The sequence below is a fragment of the Schistocerca cancellata genome, chromosome 4 (genome assembly GCF_023864275.1).
Source record: "Schistocerca cancellata isolate TAMUIC-IGC-003103 chromosome 4, iqSchCanc2.1, whole genome shotgun sequence".
NCBI classification, from domain to species: domain Eukaryota; kingdom Metazoa; phylum Arthropoda; class Insecta; order Orthoptera; family Acrididae; genus Schistocerca; species Schistocerca cancellata.
The window spans coordinates 217,536,198-217,558,341 of record NC_064629.1 but is presented as its reverse complement, the minus strand read 5'-3'; the positions used below and the strand labels follow the sequence as shown (position 1 = coordinate 217,558,341).

Sequence of the window (22,144 nt, the reverse complement as noted above, 5' to 3'; positions counted from 1 at the left end):
GGGAATCAGAACAGAAGAGAATCGAAACATTTGAGATGTGGTGTTACAGAAGACTGTTGAAAATTAGGTAGACTGATAAGGTAAGGAATGAGGAGGTTCTCCGCAGAATCGGCGATGGAAGGGATGTATGGAAAACACTAAATAGAAGAAGGGACAGGATGATAGGATGTGTGTTAACACATCAGGTTCAAAATGGTTCAAATGGCTCTGAGCACTATGGGACTCAACATCCTAGGTCATAAGTCCCCTAGAACTTAGAACTACTTAAACCTAACTAACCTAAGGACAGCACACACACCCATGCCCGAGGCAGGATTCGAACCTGCGACCGTAGCAGTCTCGCGGTTCCGGACTGCAACGCCAGAACCGCTAGACCACCGCGGCCGGCCAACACATCAGGGATTAACTTCCATGGTACTAGAGGAAGCGTTAGAGAGTAAAATCTGTAGAGGAGAACAGATTGAAATACATCCAGCAAATAATTAAGGCTGGAAGTTGCAGGTGTTATTCTGAGATGAAAAGTTTGGCACAGGAGAGAAATTCATGGCGGGCCGCATCAAACCAGTCAGAAGACTGATTACAATAAATTGGTTGGAGAATTCAAAACTCTGTCCTGTTGAATTATTACTTCACATACTTCCTTTGCTGCTACAGTCCTTGAATCTTCTTTTCGCTACATTTGGTTCTTCCTTGACTATGTTATCAACGTTGTCTCTAACTTCGAGTGTCATTTTGGAATGAGATACTATTGCTTCCTTTATTCAGACGGGATCAGTAGTGCGCTTTTGTAATGGGCTGTAGAAGATATCCACGTGGGATATCATTTTATAAAATACCTCTAACCAAAAGGAAAGTTTCGGTGGTTATAGTTCCAACCTTAGACCAAATGCTTGAAACACAGTTACGTCTGGTTGTTGGTATCTTAGATGTGCCGCGCGGGATTAGCCGAGCGGTCTTAGGCGCGGCAGTCATGGACTGTGCGGCTGATCCCGGCGGAAGTTCGTGTCCTCCCTCGGGCCTGGGTGTGTGTGTTTTTTGTTTAGGTTAAGTAGTGTGTAAGCTTGGGGACTGATGGGCTTAGCAGTTAAGTCCCATAAGATTTCACACACATTTGAACATTTGAACATCTTAGATGTGTTGAAGACGTTGTAGAATGTCCTCTTTATTCTTATGAACTGTAAGAACTGCCCTGGTTTAAAATTCCATCTTGTGGCTGATCATGAGGGACTCTTCGTTTCACAATACCCATCTAGAACAGCCATTCTTTGAACTGAATGAGAGAGGAATATTGGTACCTCTGCAATAGCACTGCGAAACAGTTTTACTTCTTTACCTGGAATTATAGCTTGGGCAAGAATTAAGTTTAGTTGGTGAGCACAACAATGCACATAATACATGAAATGATACTGTTTACTTACAATTGTCTGGGCCCCTGTATGTTGGCCGCGCATGATACAATCACCATCATAACTTTGAGATGTTACTCTTCCTTTCCGTTTTTATACAACAGCGACGAGGACACTTTCAATGCACACTGCTAAGGACCAAAAATCGTCACCAGATGGATTTAAAAATGTCCGAAATCTTTCAACAGGCTGTCCAGTAGATAACAGATAGCGAAATACTACAACCAACTTAAATTTAGGTACATTACAGTTTCCTCGGCTATCACAGACATAAAACGTGCCTTAGCTGTATCTGCATTAATTGCCTTACGACATACATGTAACATACATTCTAGAAAATCATTTTTTATATCTTTTGATGTTCCTTAACAGATTGTAACAGTGTATATGTCCTGTTTTACAACTGTAACTAAAGCTGAAGTGAAATTTTTAGCCGTCTGGATATTCCAGAATTTTCAAATTCTGCTGTTTCATCATGTCACCGCAGAACTTAATATAATCAATTATTTTGGGAAGAATATAGCGATTTTTCCTTAAATTGGTACTGTATGTTTTTATATTCTGTCTAAAAGCTGAGCTAAGCTGCTGCCTAATTTCTGTTTCTCAGAGGACTGATAAATCTAATAAGGATTTTTATGTGGAATAGATTCCTCATGCTTCTTAACCTTCTGTGTTAGATGATTTAGATCTGACACCATTGCATCTCCAACTGGTATCTCTTCCCTAAGCAGACAAAAAGCGCGGAAACCAAAGTAGTTTATATGTAGAGCTGGAGCCGCAAATCGAACTATTTCCCGTACTTATATTTACATTAAATGACCTGCAAAATATCTTTCCTCGGCTTCTCTGTACTAGTTTCATTACGAGCTGAGACACTGACCTACCACGCTTCTAGATTTTACACTCCTCTTCCAAACTTAAAGCGGAGAAATTTGTTTCTACAAAGATACTGAACGTTGTCCATTCTTCTTCAAAAACGACCTCCAAGAACAGATGAATATGTATATGGACACTAAAAGCACAATAAATAACTGAATACACTATTTAGCGATTGTAAGAAAATCACTCCATTACAATTACAAGATCTATTGGCAACAAACAGAAATGACCTATTTGAGGGTGTCCCCATTGAAACTGGCATCAGTGATCTACATCTACATCAGCATTTACATGGATACTCTGCAAATCACATTTAAGTGCCTGGCAGAGGGATCATCGAACCACCTTCACAATTCTCTATTACTCCAATCTTGTACAGCGCTCGAACAGAACGAATACCTACTCGTATATCTTTCCGTACGAACTCTGAGTTCCTTTATTTTATCTAGGTGATCGTTTCTCCCTATGTAGGTCGATGTCAACAAAAATTTTCGCTTTCGGAGGAGAAAGTTGCTGATTGGGATTTCGTGAGAAGATTCCGTCGCAATGAAAACGCCTTTCTTTTAATGATGTCCAACCCAAATCCTGTATGATTTCAGTGACACTGTCTCCCATATTTCGCTATAATACAAAACGTGCTGCCCTTCTTTGAACTTTTTCGATGTACTCCGTCAGTCCTATCTGGTAAGGATCCCACACCGCGCATCAGTACTCTAAAAGAGGACGGACAAGCGTAGTGTCCTTAGTAGATCTGTTACATTTTCTAAGTGTCCTGGCAATAAAAGACAGTCTTTGGTTAGCCTCCCCCAAAAGATTTTCTATGTGTTCCTTCCCATTTAAGTTGTTCGTAATTGTAATTCCTAGGTATTTAGTTGAATTTACGGCCTTCAAATTTGACTGATTCATCGTGTAACCGAAGTTTAACGAATTCCTTTTAGCAATCATGTGGATGACCTCTCACTTTTCGTTATTTAAGGTCAAAAGCTAATTTTCTCATCATTCAGATATCTTTTCTAAATCGTTTTGCAATTTGTTTTGATCTTCTGATAACTTTATTAGTAGATAAACGACAGCGTCATCTGCAAACAACCTAAGACGGATGCTCAGATTGTCTCCCAAATCGTGTATAGAGATAAGGAACAGCAAAGGGCCTACAACACAACCTTGGGGAAGGCCAGAAATCAATTCTGCTTTACTCTGTGTGTCTTTCCGTCAGTTACTATGAACTGTGACATCTCTGACAGGAAATCACAAATCCAGCCACATAACGGAGACGATATTCCATAATCACACGAATTCACTACAAGCCGCATGTGTGGTATAGTGCCACAAGCCTTCCGGAAATCTAGAAATATGGAATGGATCTGAAATCCCTTGTCAACAGCACTCAACACTTCATGCGAATAAAGAGCTAGTTCTATTTCATAAGAAAGATATTTTCTAAATCCATGTTGAATTTGTGTCAATAGACCATTTTCTTTGAGGTAAAATTGCCCGCATCTCGTGGTCGTGCGGTAGCGTTCTCGCTTCCCACGCCCGGGTTCCCGGGTTCGATTCCCGGCGGAGTCAGGGATTTTCTCTACCTCGTGATGGCTGGGTGTTGTGTGCTGTCCTTAGGTTAGTTAGGTTTAAGTAGTTCTAAGTTCTAGGGGACTGATGACCATAGATGTTAAGTCCCGTAGTGCTCAGAGCCATTTGAACCATTCTTTGAGGTAATTCATAATGTTCGAACACAATGTATGTTCCAAAAATCCTGCTGCATATCGACGTTAATGGTATGGGCCTGTAATTTAGTGGATTATTCCTACTACGTTTCTTGAGTATTGGTGTGACCTGGGCGACTTTCCAGCCATTGGCTACGGTTTTTTCGTCGAACGAACGGTTGTATATGATTGTTAAGTATGGATCTAATGCATCAGCATACTCTGAAAGGAACCTGATTGGTTTACAGTCTGGACCAGAAGACTTGCTTTTATTAAATTATTAAATGATGTAAGTTACCTCACTACTCCGAGGATATTTACTTCTGCGTTACTCATGTTGGCAGCTTTTCTTGATTCGAATTCTGGAATATTTACTTCGTCTTCTTTTGTGAAGGAATTTTGGAAGGCTGTGTTTAGTAACTCTCCTTTGGCAGCGCTGTTTTCGATAGTATATCCATTGCTATCGCGCAGAGAAGGCATTGATTGTTTCTTGCCGCTAACATACTTCACATACGACCAGAATCTCCTTGGATTTTCTGCCAGGTTTCGAGACAAAGTTTCGTTGTGGAAACTGTTCTAAGCATCTCGCATGGAAGACCGCGCTAATTTTCGAGCTTCTGTAAAAGATCACCAGTCTTGGGGATTTTGCGTCTGTTTAAATTTGGCTTGTTTGTTTCGTTGTTTCTGCAACAGTGTTCTGACCCGTTTTGTGTACGAAGGAGGATCAGCTCCGTCGTTTGTTAATGTATTTGGTGTAAATCTCTCAATTGCTGCCGATACTATTTCTTTGAATTCAAGCCACATCTGACCTACACTTATATTATTAATTTGGAAGGAGTGGAGATTGTCACTCAGGAAGGCATCAAGCGAATTTTTATCTGCTTTTTCGAATAGGTATATTTTTCGTTTATTTTTGGATTATTTGGGGGTTACAATATTCAATCTCGCTACGACAGCCCTGTGTTCACTAATCCCTATATCCGTTTTGATGCTCGTTATTAACTCAGGATTATTTGTTGCTAAGAGATCAAGAGTGTTTTCACAATCGTTTACTATTCACGTGGGCTCATGAACTAACTGCTCGAAATGATTTTCAGATCATGCGTTTAGCACAATTTCGGATGATGTTTTATGCGTACCTCCGGAATTAAACATGTATATAGAAGGTAAATTAAAGTCACCACCAACTATAATCGTATGAGTCGAGTACGTGTTTGAAATCAAACTTAAATTTTCTTTGAACCTTTCAGCAATTGTATCATCTGAATTGGGAGGCCGATAAAAAGATCCAATTATTATTTTTTTCTTTTTTTTAAATTTTATTCTATACATGATCATGGGGCAGATATAGTAGCAATCGGTACCAAAGTACAAAGGGCATCTAAAACAAATGGAGAGATATATGTGTTCAATAAACCTGACAAAGTAGTAGGAGTGTCATGTCTCAATGAGGAACTTGAAACTTTTAGCTCAGGACAGGAGCATATAGAGGAAATATGGCTCAAATTTAAAAGAATAGTTGACCAGGTACTGGATAGATACGAACCCAGTAGAACCGTTCATCGTGGTAGACACGCTCCATGGTATACAACAACTGTAAAGAAACTTCTAAAGAAACAAAGGCTACTGCTTAATAGGTATAAAACAAAGCATAGGGCTCTAGGTTAATGCTGAATGAAACGTGTTTGGATGTGAAGAGGGCAATGTGTGAGGAATTCCACGACTACCGTAGCGGAATATTATCAAATAGTCTTTCACAAAACTAAAAGAAAATTCTGGTCATATGTAAAGGCTGTTGGCGACACCAAACTTAGTGCCCATTCACTCATATTCGAAGCAGGAACCGAGTGAGGTGGTGCAGTGGTTAGCACACTTGACTCGTATTTGGGAGGACGACGGTTCAAACCAGCGGCCGGCCATCCAGATTTAGGTTTTCCGTGATTTCCCGAAATCGCTCCACGAAAATGCCGGGATGATTCCTTTGAAAGGACACGGCCAATTTCCTTCTATTCTTAATACTTAATACTATCGGAGCTAGTGCTCCGTCTCTAATGATCTAATGACCCGCTGTCGACGGAATCTTCCCTTTTTTAAAAAAAAAAGACAGGAACTGAAATTGAGAGTATCACAGCAATTGCTTAAACCTGTTTTCAGATTTTCATTTACAAAAGAAAACCCAGACGTACTGCCCCAGTTTAATTCTCGTAACACTGAACAGATGAGTGAAGCAGATATTAGTGCAGTGGCGTTGAGAAACAACTGAAATCGTTAAAGCTGAACAGCCGATGGAATCCCTTTGAGATTGTATACCCAATTTTCAGCTGAGCTAGTCCATCTGTTAACTGTAATCTATCGTAGATCCCTCGAACAGAATACCGTGCCCACTAGTTGGAAGAAACCACAGGTCACGACCGTCTGGAAGGAGGGTAGCAGAAGTAACGAAAACTACAGTCCAATATCCTTGGCATTCATTTGTTGTAGGATCTGAGAACATATCCTGAGCTCAAACATAATGAGTAATCTCGAACAGAATGACTTCCCCCATGTTAACCAGCACGGATTTCGAAAACATTGATCACGTGAAACCCAAGTCGCACTTTTCTCACAGGAGGTACTAAAAGTCATAGATCAAGGCAGACAGATAGATGTATTGTTTCTGAATTTCCGGAAAGCATCTGCCTCGGTACCATAGAAACATATATTATCAAAAGTACTATAGTAGGGGTATCAAAAGAAATTTGTGACTGGAGTGAGGATTTCCTGGTAGGAAGGAGGTAGCAAATTATCTTGCATTGAGAGTCATCAGCAGATGTAGAAGTAACTTGAGGTGTACACCAGGGAAATGTGTGTTGGGTCCCTTGTTTTTCATGTTGCATATTGGTGCCCTTATAGACAATATTAATATTAAGCTCAGACCTTTCGCAGATGATGCTGTTATCTGTAATGAAATACAGTCGGAAAGAAACTGCATAAATCCTAAGTCAAATCTTTATAAGGTTTCAAAGGGGTGTCATGATTGGCAACTTGGTTTACATTTGTAGAAATGTAAAATTTTGCACTTTTAAACGCGATAAAACGTACTGTCCTATGACTAAATCACTGTCGGCCGTAGTGGCCGTGCGGTTCTAGGCGCTGCAGTCTGGAACCGCGAGACCGCTACGGTCGCAGTTTCGAATCCTGCCTCAAGCATGAATGTGTGTGATGTCCTTAGGTTAGTTAGGTTTAACTAGTTCTAAGTATTAGGGGACTTATGACCTCAGAAGTTGAGTCCCATAGTGCTCAGAGCCATTTGAACCATTTGAACTAAATCACTGAGACACAATTGGCATCTGTAAACTCATACAAATACCTTAGTGTATCACTCTCTAGAGACATGAATTGGAACGATCACATAGGCTCAGTCCAGGGTAAAGCAGGTAGCAAACCACAGTTTATTGGTAGAATACTAGGGAGATCAATCAGTCTGCAAAAGAAGATTGCTTACAGATTACTCATGCGATCCATCCAAGAATATTGCCAAGTGTTTAGGACTCATACCAGATAGGACTCACACAAGATATTGAGCGTATACAGAAAAGAGCAGCACGAATGCTCATAGGCTTGGTTAAACCGGGAGGAGAGTGTCACAAAAGTGTTGAAAGAACTGTTCTGGCGTACTCTTGGAGGTGGACGGGAATCATTCTGAGAAAGCCTACTCACAAAGTTTCAAGAACCGGCTTTGAATGATGACTCCAGGAATATAGTGTAACCCCCTGCATATCGCTCCCATAGGGATCGTGAGGACACGATCATATTAATCACATTCTTCCTGTTGTGTTAGCAGAAGAGCTAACACCGTGTTACGAGTGGAGGCCGAAATGCACGCGTTTTAGCTCACGCAGGCTGGCGTGAAGAGGGAAGAACTATACTGACGTGAGGTCTGGAACATGACAAGGAATGAGAATTCAGAAAGCGGACGTAATTAGTTTGATACTTAACTTTAATCTATTAATGATGAACGTCGCTCTTGACGGTACATGAGTCACAATATTATCTGTTCAGAAGACCTTCTTGAAGATATTTCTTATAGTAACTGAATATGGCGCCTTGCTAGGTCGTAGCAAATGACGTAGCTGAAGGCTATGCTAACTGTCGTCTCTGCAAATGAGAGCGTATGTAGACAGTGAACCATCGCTAGCAAAGTCTGCTGTACAACTGGGTCGAGTGCTAGGGAGTCTCTCTAGACTAGACCTGCCGTGTGGCGGCGCTCGGTCTGCAATCACTGATAGTGGCGATACGCGGGTCCGATGTATACTAACGGACCGCGGCCGATTTAAAGGCTACCACCTAGCAAGTGTGGTGTCTGGCGGTGACACCACACTTCCCTCGCTCCATACGCGAATAGAAGGGGAAAAAGCCCTAACAACTGGTAAAATAGGACGTACCCTCTACCACGCACTCCACAGTGATTTGCGGATTAACAATGTCGATGTAAGATCTAGGGGACACACGTTCTAACTGCTTCGGTGGTGCATTACAGTCTTTCAGTTCGGAACAATTTGTGCGAGCTGGTTTTTCCACCAACACAAATGTGCATATTACTACCAACGTTTCCTCTAGCCCTTCCCTGCCGAAGGAACACACATAAGCTTACTCACGGAGATTCAGAAGAGAACTGAATCATGGCAGTACCTGGACAACGCTTTGTCACGTACGCGTGCTATCTGAACGACTTAAAAGTTTTTCATACAATGAAAGCACTTTGAGAAAATAGATAAAGTGGTCTAATACGAGAAAGAAACGATGAATGATTGTGCAAATTATAGATGTATTTATTTACAATCATCTTTTTTGCTTGGGTTCATTGAACCACTGAATACAGCAAATATGAGGTCTGAGGTATCCTGTCACGGTCCAAGCGGCTGCCCCCGTTGGAGGTTCGAGTCTTCCCTCGGGCATGGGTGTGTGTGTCGTCCTTAGCGTAAGTTAGTTTAAGTTAGATTAAGTAGTGTGTAAGCTTAGGGACCGATGATCTAAGCAGTTTGGTCCCATAAGACCTTATCACAAATTTCCAATACATAGGATGTGCGGCCATTGCTTCGTAGTTTTCATTAATGTACTCAGAAGACCTCTCCTGAAGTCTCCTCTCCTGGTGTGAGTACAAAAACTCTTCTTCAACAGGCTGTGTCATTTTAGATGGTAGACAGAAACAACGTTTTACACCACTTGGTTAGGAATAGTCTACTGTAGTAAACTTACAAGAAAGAAATGTGCCATAATAGACTGACGAAAAAAATCGAAACACCAAGAAAGAGTTGTGCGACAAAGCAAAAGCTGGATGCGTGTTTCTATATCTGAAAGACAATGTCTATTCGAATTTCACCCCAGTGGCATAAGAGTGGCGCTAGGAGCACCACTATGAGAGTGCAAACCAAGTTCGCTTTAAATATACGCTGTAAAGGTCGTGAGCGTTAGTTACCTTTGAAATTGGACGTGGTGAGTTGATGTTGGTCAAGAATGTCCTTAAAGCCACAAAGACGACATTATAAACACCTCACTGAGTTTGAACGAGGTTGTGTAATAGGGCTACGAGAAGCTGAATGGTCCCTCTGAGGTACTGCAGAAAGACTTGGCACGGATTTAGCCACTGTACATGATTTCTGGCAGCGGTGGACACCAGAGTGTACGGTCGCAAGAAGACCGGGCTCCGGACGACCACGTGACACTACCGAGAACCAAGACCATCGTGTTCGGTGTATGGCTCTGGCATGTCGTTCTGCGTCTGCAGCAACAATTTTTTCCGCAGTTGGCACCACGGTGACACAATGAACTCTTAGGAATCGGTTACTTCAATGACAGTTCCGAGCCAGACGCCCTGTAGTGTGCATTACACTGATCACAAACCACCGACATTTGAGAATTCAGTAGTGTAAGTGAGAGCTCATTGAAGGGCAGGGTGGGCGTCTGTTATGCCTCGTTGCCAGTGACGGGCGTGTGTTGGTTGGGAGGAGGCTAGTTGAGGGTCTGTAACCAACCTGTCTGTGTGCTAGACACAGTGGGCCCATACATGAAGTTATAGTCTGGAGTACGATTTCGTATGACAGCAGGGGCACTCTCGCGGTTATGCTACGCCCCCCGACCGCAAACTTGTACGTCAGTCTGGTGATTCCATCAGTTGTGCTGCCATTCATGAACAGCAGTCTAGGGGGTAATTTCCAACAGGATAACGCTTGCCCACATACTGCTGTTATAACCCAACGCGCTCTACAGAGTTTCAACACGTTACCTTGGCCTCCTCGATCACCAGATCTGTCGCCAATCGCTCACATATGGAACATCATCGAACAACAACTCCAGCGTAATCCACAAACAGCATTAATCATCTCTTTATTGACCGACCAAGTGCAACAGGCATTGAACTCCACCCCATAAACTGATATCTGGCACCTGTACAACACAATGCATGCACGTTCACATGCTTGCATTCAACATTCTGGCTGTTACACCGGTTGTTAGTGTATCAGCTCTTCGCATTTGCAATTGCTTATCTCGCGTTTACATGAACCTGTGATCTTGCAATGTTAATCATTTAATCATGTTATCTATACATGTATTACTGAAATTTTACTACTACTACTACTACTACTACTACGTGATCAGGCCTAGTGGACCGCACGCATCTACAAGTTTCCTCCTCCACTGTATTCTGTCAATTGCTGCTATCCGCCATCCGTTCACATCTATTGACACTTGGTTTAAATCTTCATGGAGTCCATCCCTCCAACGCTTCTTGGGTCTCCCTGGTGGTCTCTTTCCTGTAAGTGTGGAATCCAGGAGCTTCCGAGGCCATCTGTGATCCTCCATCCGGGCCACATGGCCGGCCCACTGCATTCGTTTGGCTTTGACAGTCCTGCTATGCTGGGCTCCTGGTATAGTTCCTCAAGCTCTTGGTTGTATCTGATCCTCCATTCCCCTGTATCTGCATCCAGAACCGGACCGTAGATCTTCCGAAGCACTTGTCTCTCAAAAACAAGTAGCTTATGGAAGTCCTATTTCCGGATACTCTATGTCTCACAGCCATATAGAACAACAGGCTGGATCAGGGTTTTGTACAGTCGAATCTTGAACTGTCTGGAGAGATATTTGGACTGAAGCAGTTGTGCTAGGCTGTGGTTAGATCGGTTTCCTGCTTGTATTCTGGCATTGATCTCTGCTTCACTACCCTACATTAACTATATTCTGAAGTACCGATTTATTTCTCGTCATTTTATTTTCGTGTATCTCGTTGTGTTTTTGTGAGTAAAACTAGCACTAGCGAAATCAATGAACGTGAAACAGGAAACAATTGTCGGTTACCAGTTGCGCTACTATGTGTGTAGCTCTGATGGGTGCGGTGATGCTGGGCCCTCGGCAGGGCCGCTACAGCGGTGGCAGGATGCCCATGGGCTCTCCCGTCAACGCCGTCATGGGGCTCTTCGTGCTCTGGTGGGGCTGGCTCGCCTTCAATTCTGGCAGGTTAGTATTCAGTAGTGAGCTGTGTCTTCTCATGAGCAATACGTTAATATATGTGAAACTCGTTACATGCACACGAAATGTCTCAAATGAATCACGTGATTTTTTATCCTTGGGTATATCATCCCCTAAAACTCGAGACGCCACGAGAGGCTATAAAAGAGCAAATACAATTTCCAGACTTAAACAAGCTCATCAAGCCAGACTTTTTACATGTAACCGGATAATGGCAGGGCCGTGACCTCATCACACCGCTGCCCAACATCACTGAGTCACGCTGGTATGTGTCACAGAGCTTCTACTGTTCTCTTTGTTTACCAATAAGACCCATACATTTTCTCTTTTTAATCATTCTTCCTTTCTATTAAAGTTTTTGTGCTTTGAAAATATTATAGCCTCTCTGTACATACACTACTGGCCATTAAAATTGTTACACCAACAAGAAATGCAGATGATAAACGGGTATTCATTGGACAAATATATTATACTAGAACTGACATGTGATTACATTTTCACTCAATTTTGGTGCATAGATCCTGAGAAATCAGTACCCAGAACAACAACCTCTGACCGTAATAACGGCCTTGATACGCTTGGGCATTGAGTCAAACAGAGCTTGGATGGCGTGTACAGGTACAGCTGCCCATGCAGCTTCAGCACGATACCACAGTTCATCAAGAGTAGTGACTAGCGTATTGAGACGAGCTAGTTGCTCGGCCACCATTAACCAGTCGTTTTCAATTGGTGAGAGATCTGGAGAATGTGCTGGCCAGGGTAGCAGTCGAACATTTTCTGTATCCAGAAAGGCCTGTACAAGACCTGCAACATGCGGTCGTGCTTTATCCTGCTGAAATGTAGGGTTTCGCAGGGATCGAATGAAGGGTAGAGCCATGGGTCGTAACACATCTGAAATGTAACGTCCACTGTTCAAAGTGCCCTCAATGCGAACAAGAGGTAACCAATGGCACCCCATACCATCACGCCGGGTGATACGCCAATATGGCGATGACGAATACACGCTTCCAATTTGCGTTCACCGCAATGTCACCAAACACGGATGCGACCATTATGATACGGAGTTCATCCGAAAAAATTACGTTTTGCCATTCGTGCACCCAGGTTCGTCGTTGAGTACACCATCGCAGGCCCTCCTGTCTATGATGCAGCGTCAAGGGTAACCGAAGCCATGGTCTCCGAGCTGATAGTCCATGCTGCTGCAAACGTCGTCGAACTGTTCGTGCAGATGGATATCGTCTTGCAAACGTCCCAATCTGTTGACTCAGGGATCGACACGTGGCTGAACGATCCGTTACAGCCATGCGGATAAGATTCCGGTCATTTCAACTGCAAGTGATACGAGGCCGTTGGAATCCAGCACGACGTTCCGTATTACCCTCCTGAACCCACCGATTCCATATTCTGCTAACAGTCATTGGATCTCGACCACCAACGAGCAACAGTGTCGCGATAGGATAAACCACAATCGCGATAGGCTACAATCACACCTTTATCAAAGTCGGAAACGTGTTGGTACGCATTTCTCCTCCTTACACGAGGCATCACATCAACGTTTCACCAGGCAACGCCGGTCAACTGCTGTTTGTGTATGAGAAATTGGTTGGAAACTTTCCTCATGTCAGCACGTTGTAGGTGTCGCCACCGGCCCCAACCTTGTGTGAATGCTCTGAAAATCTAATCTTTTGCATATCACAGATTCTTCTTCCTGTCGTTAAATTTCGCGTCTGTGGTACGTCATCTTCGTGGTGTAGCAATTTTAATGGCCAGTAGTGTAGTAAAATATTATTTATTTGACATTAATAAAACTATAGCACAGGAGAAGCAAATTTTTTTACTCCCTCGGCCCAGGAAATACTCTGCTATTGTCGATTTATCCATGTTTCCCATACCACAATTGCTGTGTCTACGCGGTGGACTCGTACCCCCTGCTGGGGCGTTCACCGTTACATATGGACAGTTTGGCTTGCTGAGCTTAGCTTTGACATTACTAGCTGAATTATTATAGCGTGTGATAATGTCTACAGCATTAGGATAGCAAACGTTAAGCCGGTCGGTGTGGCCGAGCGGTTCTAGGCGCTTCAGTCTGGAACTGCGCGACCGCTACGATCGCAGGTTCGAATCTTGCCTCGGGCATGGACGTGTGTGATGTCCTTAGGTTAGTTAGGTTTAAGTAGTTCTGATTTCTAGGGGACTGATGACCTCAGATGTTAAGTCCCATAGAGCTCAGAACCAGCAAACGTTAATCACAGGAACATGCCTTAGACGGCTGTCTGATGCCCATATAACAAATATCAACAAGGCTGCATATACGTGACTGAGTCTACAGAGAGATGGTGTGTAAGAAGGCCAAGCAGTGACCTCAGTTGAATGACCATGGAAGTCTAACGATACTTTCACGACAGTTTTCAGGGGTCATATCTCGAATTCTATTGATGACAGAAATATGGGGGCCAAGTGTTTTGGACAGACTTGGCATAGCGATCATTTGTATACTCTCGAACGAACGGGCCTGCTGTAGCTCTCCTACAGTACAGAGTCGAAATCTAAACATTACACACTTCCTCCAGTCCAGGCAATTTGAGAAAATCGGTTGTTTCCATTGCATTAGGTGTGGTCAATGGCGGGCCATTGTCGACTTAGGAAAGTACTATTACCTCTTGGGTGACTTCTGAAAAACCCGAAAAACCATTATTTATGTGTACGAAAAGTACCAGTTGTGGGGATCGCCACTTCTGTGATTTCTATTCGTGGCAGATCGTCAAAATGCTTACCATTTGTTCTTAAGATGATATTCTAGGGTAACTTCGAATTTTTTTTCGATATCATTATCCGTTACCGAGAATCAGAGGTTCGAAGCTACCATGCTAATGCAGAAAACCGCAAAAACCGGTTATATCCGTTTTGCACCGTGGGTCGCAATTATCTAAATAACTAACCATAGCAAATGGCTCAAATTTTAACTGTACCATCCTTCGACATTCACCCAGAAACACCATTTCCATCTTTTCGAATATTTGTATCTATTGTCAAGATACATAACGGGAATCATGATTTTTGGGTACCAGTTGCGGGAATGGTCACTTCTGCAATTTCTGTTCATGACAAATCGTCGAACTTTGTATCGTATGTTCTCAAGATGGTGTCATCAGGGAATCTTGAAACTTTTGTCGATATTATTATCCGTTACCGAGACCCAGAGGTTCAAGTTACCGTAATTATGTATGTAAAATATCCAGTGTGAGGCGTGATTGTAGTTTTCACTGACGTAGTGAAAACGTGACGAGGGTGCTAGAGGCATCGCAGTGATTCTGAGGTCACCAAACTATGTTTTTAGTGAGAAATGGTTCACCAGTAAAACTTTATGATGCACTGTTTCTGTGTAATGGACACATCACGGTATACAAATGCGATATGTCCAAAGTGGAACTGCAGCGTCAAAGCCGGCCGCTGTGACCGAGTGGTTCTACGCACTTCAGCCCGGAACCGCGCGACTGCTAAGGTCGGAGGTTCGAATCCTGCCTCGGGCATGGTTAGTCAGGTTTAAGTAGTTCTAAGGGACTGATGACCTCAGATGTTAAGTCCCATAGTGCTCAGAGCCATTTGAACCATTTGCAGTATCAAGAAAAAGGGGGGAGGGCTAGAAAGGGTCTTAACGTGCCTGAAAAGAACTTAAAATGACAGCTGAAAATAGAGTAAAGCTGTAAAGTCTGAAAACTCATTAAAATAATTATAATAACTTTTTTATTATTTTAAGATACAAATCATCAGCCGTGCGTTTTCAATGATTTACGATCGGTGGACAAAGCATCCAGAAAAAATCTAAAGGAGATAAATGTATCTAAGCATGTAAGTACATAAATAAACAGTCAAAGCTTTACTGACCTATATAATTTGTTTTATACAAGCAGAAAACCTACGTTTATAGCATTTGTAGACTCAGAGAAAGGTTTTGAGAATGTTTACTGTAATACTCCCTTCGAAGTTGTGAAGGTAGCAGAGGCAAAATACAGCTACCGAAAGTCTATTTATAACTTGTAGAGAAACCACACGGCAGTGATAAGAGTAGAGGGATATGAAAAGGAAGTAGTGGTTGAGAAGGGAGTGAGACATGTTTGTAGCCTATCCCCGGTGTTAGTCAATCTGCACACTGAACAAGCGGTAAAGCAAACCAAGGAAAGTTTGGCGGCCGGCTGCCCTTGGGCTCTCCCGTCAACGCCGCTTTCAGACTTAAGCAAGATCATCAAGCCAAGCCGTGTACATATAACAGCACAATTGGTGGGTTGTAACGTCATCAGACCGCTGCCCAAAATCACTGACTCACACTGACGTGTTTCACAGAGCTTCTACTGTTCTCTTTGTTTACTGACAAGACCGATAACACTTTTAATTTTAATCAATCTTCCTTTCTGTTAAAGTTTTTGTGCTTTTAAATTTTTATGGCCCCTTCGTACATCTTAACATATTAGTTATTAGACCTAAATACAACTATAGTATCGGAGAACTAAATTTTGTAGCTCCCTGGACCCAGTACATGATCTGCTACTATCGATTTACTAGTGTTTCCCAGAGCACAACTGTTCCTGTGTCCTCTAAGCCGGTTTTTAATGTTTCTTTCAGAAGTTCAAGTACACGTGACCACATATGCAATGGGCTTCGTACATTCCTGGTGTGGTGTGCACGGTTACATATGGACAGGAATTAAAGTCCAGGGAAAGAAATAAGAGCTTTGTGGTTTCCCAATGGCAGTATAGTTCTGTCAGAGACAGCAAAGGACCTGGAAGACCAGTTAAACGGAATGGGCAGTGTCTTGAAAGGAGGATATAAGATGGACATCAACAAAAGCAAAACAAGGATAATGGAATGTAGTCGAATTAAATTAGGTGATGCTGAGGAAATTAGATTAGGAAACGAGGCGCTTAAAGTAGTAGATGAGTTTTGCTATTTGGGAAGCAAAATAACTGATGGCGCTAGAAGTAGGGAGGTTATAAAATGGCGAGAAAAACATTTATAAAAAATAGAATTTGTTGTTAACATCGAACACAGATTTAAGTGTTAAGAAATTTTTTTCTGAAAGTATTTGTATGGAGTGTAGCCATGTATGGAAGTGAAACATGGTCAATAAACAGTTTAGACAAGAAGAGAATAGAAGATTTTGAAATGTGGTGCTACAGAAAAATGCTGAAGTTTAAACGGGTAGATCACTGAACTGAGGAGGTACTGAACAGAACTGGGAAGAAAAAATGTATGTTGCAGTACTTATTCGGAGATGAAAGGGCTTTCAGGAGGTAGAGTATCATGGGGAGTTGCATCAAACCAGTCTTCGGACTGAAAATCACAATAACATAAGCAGCACACACTGCTGTACCAGGTTAAAGTTGGAAACCAGCTGAAAAATGCTCATATTTACTTCATTTTACAACCCTCCGGTAATAGCAAAACCCTGGAAAACGTTTGCATGGAAGAGCACATGGCTACCTGCCATGATCAGAACAATTTCGTTTCAAATGACTCCAGCCAGCGTTAGCTCAGGTGATCACAACGCATTGCCCCTTGAGCCTGTAACCTACAGTGGACGTTTTTGCACTCATACTGGCAATCATAAGGTTATTCAGGATCGTAATTTGGCTTTCAGTGTGAAATATATTCGATGAAATGTGTGTACACCACACAGTAAAGACAGCGTTGTAACCGGTGCTCACACACCATATGACTTGGGGAATATTAAGTATGTAATCTACGATTGCGGGCTAAATTTAGGAGGTCGGGGCTTAAATGGCTACAAAACGGAGCATAAATGGAAAAGTTTAACACTTCTGACACTTTGTTCCCTTTGGATATAATAGACGGGTGAAAGAAGTGGAGGAAACTCAAACATTTGTGCAACATATGGGATAAGTGCTAGGGAAGAAATTGGATCAGAAAATAGTTTATCGGTTCATGTAAGATCGTTTTAAAATGGATTATTTGCCACGTTTAGGAATTCCAACAGCTGTATCTCTGTCACGCTAGAGAAAAAACGTTGGTGTCCCAGGAGCTTGGAATCTTGAACCAACGCAGCCTCGGCTTTGCAGTGAGATGATGGTTCCAAAGACCTAACGAGCAACTGCGTCATTCAGTGCTCCTTTACTCTGCTAGTGATCACTAAGACAGATAATTCGCAATGAAATGATGAAATTATTTCTAGTTTCTGCATGGAATGGCCCTCCTGGTCAAGAAAAATACATTGGACATTTGGATGCCACACCTTAAGTGCAAAGCGTTCAGAATATTTAATTAAAGTACCGGGGGAAAAAATGGTTCAAATGGCTCTGAGCACTATGGGAGTTAACTTCTTTGATCATCAGTCCCTTAGAACTTAGAACTACTTAAACCTAACTAACCTAAGGACATCACACACATCTATGCCCGAGGCAGGATTCGAACCTGCGACCGTAGCAGTCGCGCGGTTCCAGACTGTAGCGCCTAGAACCGCTTGACCACTCCAGCCGGCGTACCAGGGAAAGTTCAGTTGAATTTAGAAGAATAATTCTGTGTCACTCCAGGAAGTAACTCAATTATCAGAAGGTTGCGATTTCCACGCCTGATGTCATTCTTAAGTTGACTATCAATTCAGGAGTAATGCTTGCATTTCGAAGACGCGGTAGAAACAGCCACCAGATTGTGCATACCGGGTGGAGTCATTCCAGATGTGGATAGGGTCCTCCCGGATGGCATGAAGAGCACAGGGTGCAGCCAACTGCAGATGATTGCTCACGTCGGTACCAATGATGTGGCCGGCCGGAGTGGCCGAGTGGTTCTAGGCGCTTCAGTCTGGAACCGCGCGACCGCTAAGGTCGCAGGTTCGAATCCTGCCTCGAGCATGGATGTGTGTGATGTACTTAGGTTAGTTAGGTTTAAATAATTCTAAGTTCTAGGGGACTGATGACCTCAGCTGTTAAGTCCCATAGTGTTCAGAGCCATTTGAACCATTTGAACCGATGATGTGTGTCACTTTGGATCAGAAGAGATTATCTCTGGTTTCGAGCGGCTAACAGAAGTGGTAAAGGCTGCTAGTCTTGCTTGCAAGATGAAAGCAGAGCCGACCATTTGCAGTATAGTCGACAGGACCGATTGCGGACCTCTGGTACAAAGCCGAGTGGAGGGTTTGAATCAGAGGCTCAGACGGTTCTGCTACCGTGTAGTCTGCAGATTCCTCGACTTGCGCCAAAGGGTGGTTGGGTTTTGGATTCCGTTGAATGGGTCAGGTGTCCACTATACGCAGGAGGCGGCTACGCGGGTATCAGGGGCTGTGTGGCGTGGACTAGGCGGTTTTTTAAGTTAGAAGGTCTCCGGAAAACACCAGAAGGGCTTCAGTCACAAAGGGTGCAGGCTGAACACAGGAAGAACGTAGATACAGGAACCATTGGTATAACAATTGTAAATTGTCGTAGCTGTGTTGGGAAAGTACCAGTGCTCAAACCGCTAAAGAAAGCACTGATGCTCAAATCGTTATAGGTACTGAAAGCTGATAAAGTCGGATATAAGCTCAGCCGAAATTTTTCCGAAGAACCCAACGGTGTTCCGAAAGGATAGGCTAAACACGGTTGGCGGTGGCGTGTTTGTTGCTGTCAGAAGTAGTTTATCTTGTCGCGAAATTGAAGTAGATACTTCCTGTGAATTAGTATGGGCAGAGGTCATTGTTGGCAACCATAATAAAACAATAATTTGATCATTTTACCGACCTCCTAATTCAGATGATACAGTTGCTGAAAGGTTCAAGGAAAATTTAAGTTTGACTTCAAACACGTACCCAACTCATACGATAATAGTTGGTGGTGACTTTAATTCACCCTTGATATGATGGCGAAAGTACATGTTTAATACCGGAGGTACGCATAAAATATCATCCGAAATTGTGCTAAATGCATTCTCTGAAAATTATTTCTAGCAGTTAGTTCATGAGCCCACGCGAATAGTAAACGGTTGTGAAAACACACTTGACCTCTTAGCAACAAATAATCCTGAGTTAATAACGATCATCAAAACCGATTCAGGGTTTAGTGAACACAGAGTTGTCGTAGCGAGAACGAATATTGTAATCCCTAAAACCTCGAAAAATAAGAGAAAAATAAACCTATTCAAAAAAGCAGATAAAAAATCACTTGACGAATTCCTAAGAGACAAGCTCCACTCATTCCAAATTAATAATGTAAGTATAGACAAGATGTGGCTTAAATTCAAAGCAATAGTACCAGCAGCAATTGAGAGATTTAAACCAAATAAATTACCAAACGACGGAGCTGATCCTCCTTGGTACACAAAACGGGTCAGAACACTGTTGCAGAAACAACGAAACAAACATGACAAATTTAAAAGAAAGCAAAATCCCCAAGATTGGCGATCTATTACAGAAGCTCGAAATTTAGCGCGTACTTCAATGCGAGATGCTTTTAACAGTTTCAACAGCAAAACTTTGTCCCGAAACCTGGCAGAAAATCCAAAGAGATTCTGGTCGTATGTGAAGTATGTTTGCGGCAAGAAACAATCCATGCCTTCTCTGCGCGATAGCGATGGAGATACTATCGAAGACAGTACTGCCAAAGCAGAGTTACTAAACACAGCCTTCCTATATGCCTTCACAAAAGAAGACGAAGTAAATATTTAAGATTTCGTATCGAGAAGAGCTGCCAATATGAGTAACGTAGAAGTAAATATTCTCGGAGTAGTGAAGCGACTTAAATAACTTAATAAAAGCAAGTCTTCTGGACCAGACTGTATACCAATTAGGTTCCTTTCAGAGTATGCTGACGCATTAGCCCCATACTTAACACCCGTTCGCTCCACGAAAGATCCGTAGCGAATAACTGGAAATTGCACAGGTCACACTGATATTCAAGAAAGGTAGTAGGAGTAATCCACTAAACTAGAGGCCCATATCGTTAACGTCGATGTGCAGCAGGATTTTAGAACATATATTGTGTTCGAACATTACGAATCACCTCGAAGAAAACGGTCTATTGACACACAATCAACATAGGTTTAGAGAACATCGTTCCTGTGAAACACAGCTAGCTCTTTATTCATATGGAGTGTTGAGTGCTATTGGCAAGGGATTTCAGATCGATTCCGTACTTCTGGATTTCCGGAAGGCTTTTGACACTGTACCACACAAGCAGCTCGTAGTGAAATTTCGTGCTATGGAATATCGTCTCAGTTATGTGACTGGATTTTTTATTTCCTGTCAGGGAGGTCACAGTTCGTAGTAACTGACGGAAAGTCATCGAGTAATACAGAAGAGGTTCAGGCGTTCCCCAAAGTAGTGTTATAGGCCCTTTGCTGTTCCTTATCTATATAAACGATTTGGGAGACAATCTGAGCAGCCGCCTTTGGTTGTTTGCAGATGACGCTGTCGTTTATCGACTAATAAAGTGATCAGAAAATCAAAAGAAATTGAAAAACGATTTAGGAAAGATATCTGAATGGTGATAAAAGTGGCAGTTGACCCTAAATAACGAAAAGCGTGAGGTCATCCACATAAGAGCTAAAACGAACTCGTTAAACTTCGGTTACACGATGAGTCAGTCTAATCTAAAAGCCGTAAATTCAAGTAAATACCTAGGTATTACAATTACGAACAACTTAAATTGGAAGGAACACACAGAAAATGTTGTGGGAAAGGCTAACCAAAGACTGCGTTTTATTGGCAGGACACTTAGGAAATGTAACAGACCTACTAAGGAGACAGCCTACACTACGTTTGTCCGTCCTCTTTTAGAATTCTGCTGCACGGTGTGGGATCCTTACCAGATAGGAGTGACGGAGTACATCGAAAAAGTTCAAAGAAAGGCAGCACGTTTTGTATTATCGCGAAATATGAGAGAGAGTGTCACAGAAATGACACAGGATTTGGGTAGGACATCATTAAAAGGAAAGCGTTTTTCGTTGCGACGGAATCTTCTCACGAAATTCCAATCACCAACTTTCTTCTCAGAATGCGAAAATATTTTGTTGACACCGACCTTCATACGGAGGAACGATCACCATTATAAAAATAAGGAAAATCAGAGCTCGTACGGGAAGATATAGGTGTTCATTCTTTCCGCGCGCTATACGAGACAGGAATAATAGAGAAATGTGAAGGTGGTTTGATGAACCCTCTGCCAGGCACTTGTATGTGATTTGCAGAGCATCCATGTAGATGTAGATGTAGACGTAGATGCATCGGCGGAGCAGTCACTTGTGCTGAGGTGACTCATGTGAAAAGGTTTCCGACGTGATTACGGCGGCACGGCGGTAATTAACAGACTTTGAACGCGGAATGACAGTTGGAGCTAAATGAATGGTACAGTCTATTTTCGATATTGCTAGGGAATTCAATATTCTGAGATCCATAGTGTGAAGAGAGTGCCGAGAGTAGGAAATTGCGGGCATTACCTATCACCATGAACAACGCAGTTCCCGATGGCCTTCACTTAACGACCGAGAGGAGTGATGTTTGCTTAGAGGAGTCACTGCTAACAGACAAACAACACTGCGCGAAATAACCATAGAAATCAATGCGGGACATACGATGAACGTATCGGTTAGGACAGAGCGGCAAAACTTGGCGTCACTGGGTTATGACAGCAGACGACCGACGCTAACAGCAGGACATCATCTGCAGCGCCT

General features: G+C 42.6%; 1 protein-coding gene across 1 annotated transcript in view; it reads left to right on the top strand.

The window, feature by feature from the left end:
• LOC126184824 (putative ammonium transporter 3) overlaps window positions 1-22,144 on the top strand; it is a 265,519-nt gene that overhangs the window by 71,561 nt on the left and 171,814 nt on the right. The window contains exon 4 of the mRNA XM_049927407.1: window positions 11,347-11,482. Coding sequence (XP_049783364.1) covers window positions 11,347-11,482 — 136 coding nt within the window. The remainder of the gene's footprint in view (window positions 1-11,346; window positions 11,483-22,144) is intronic.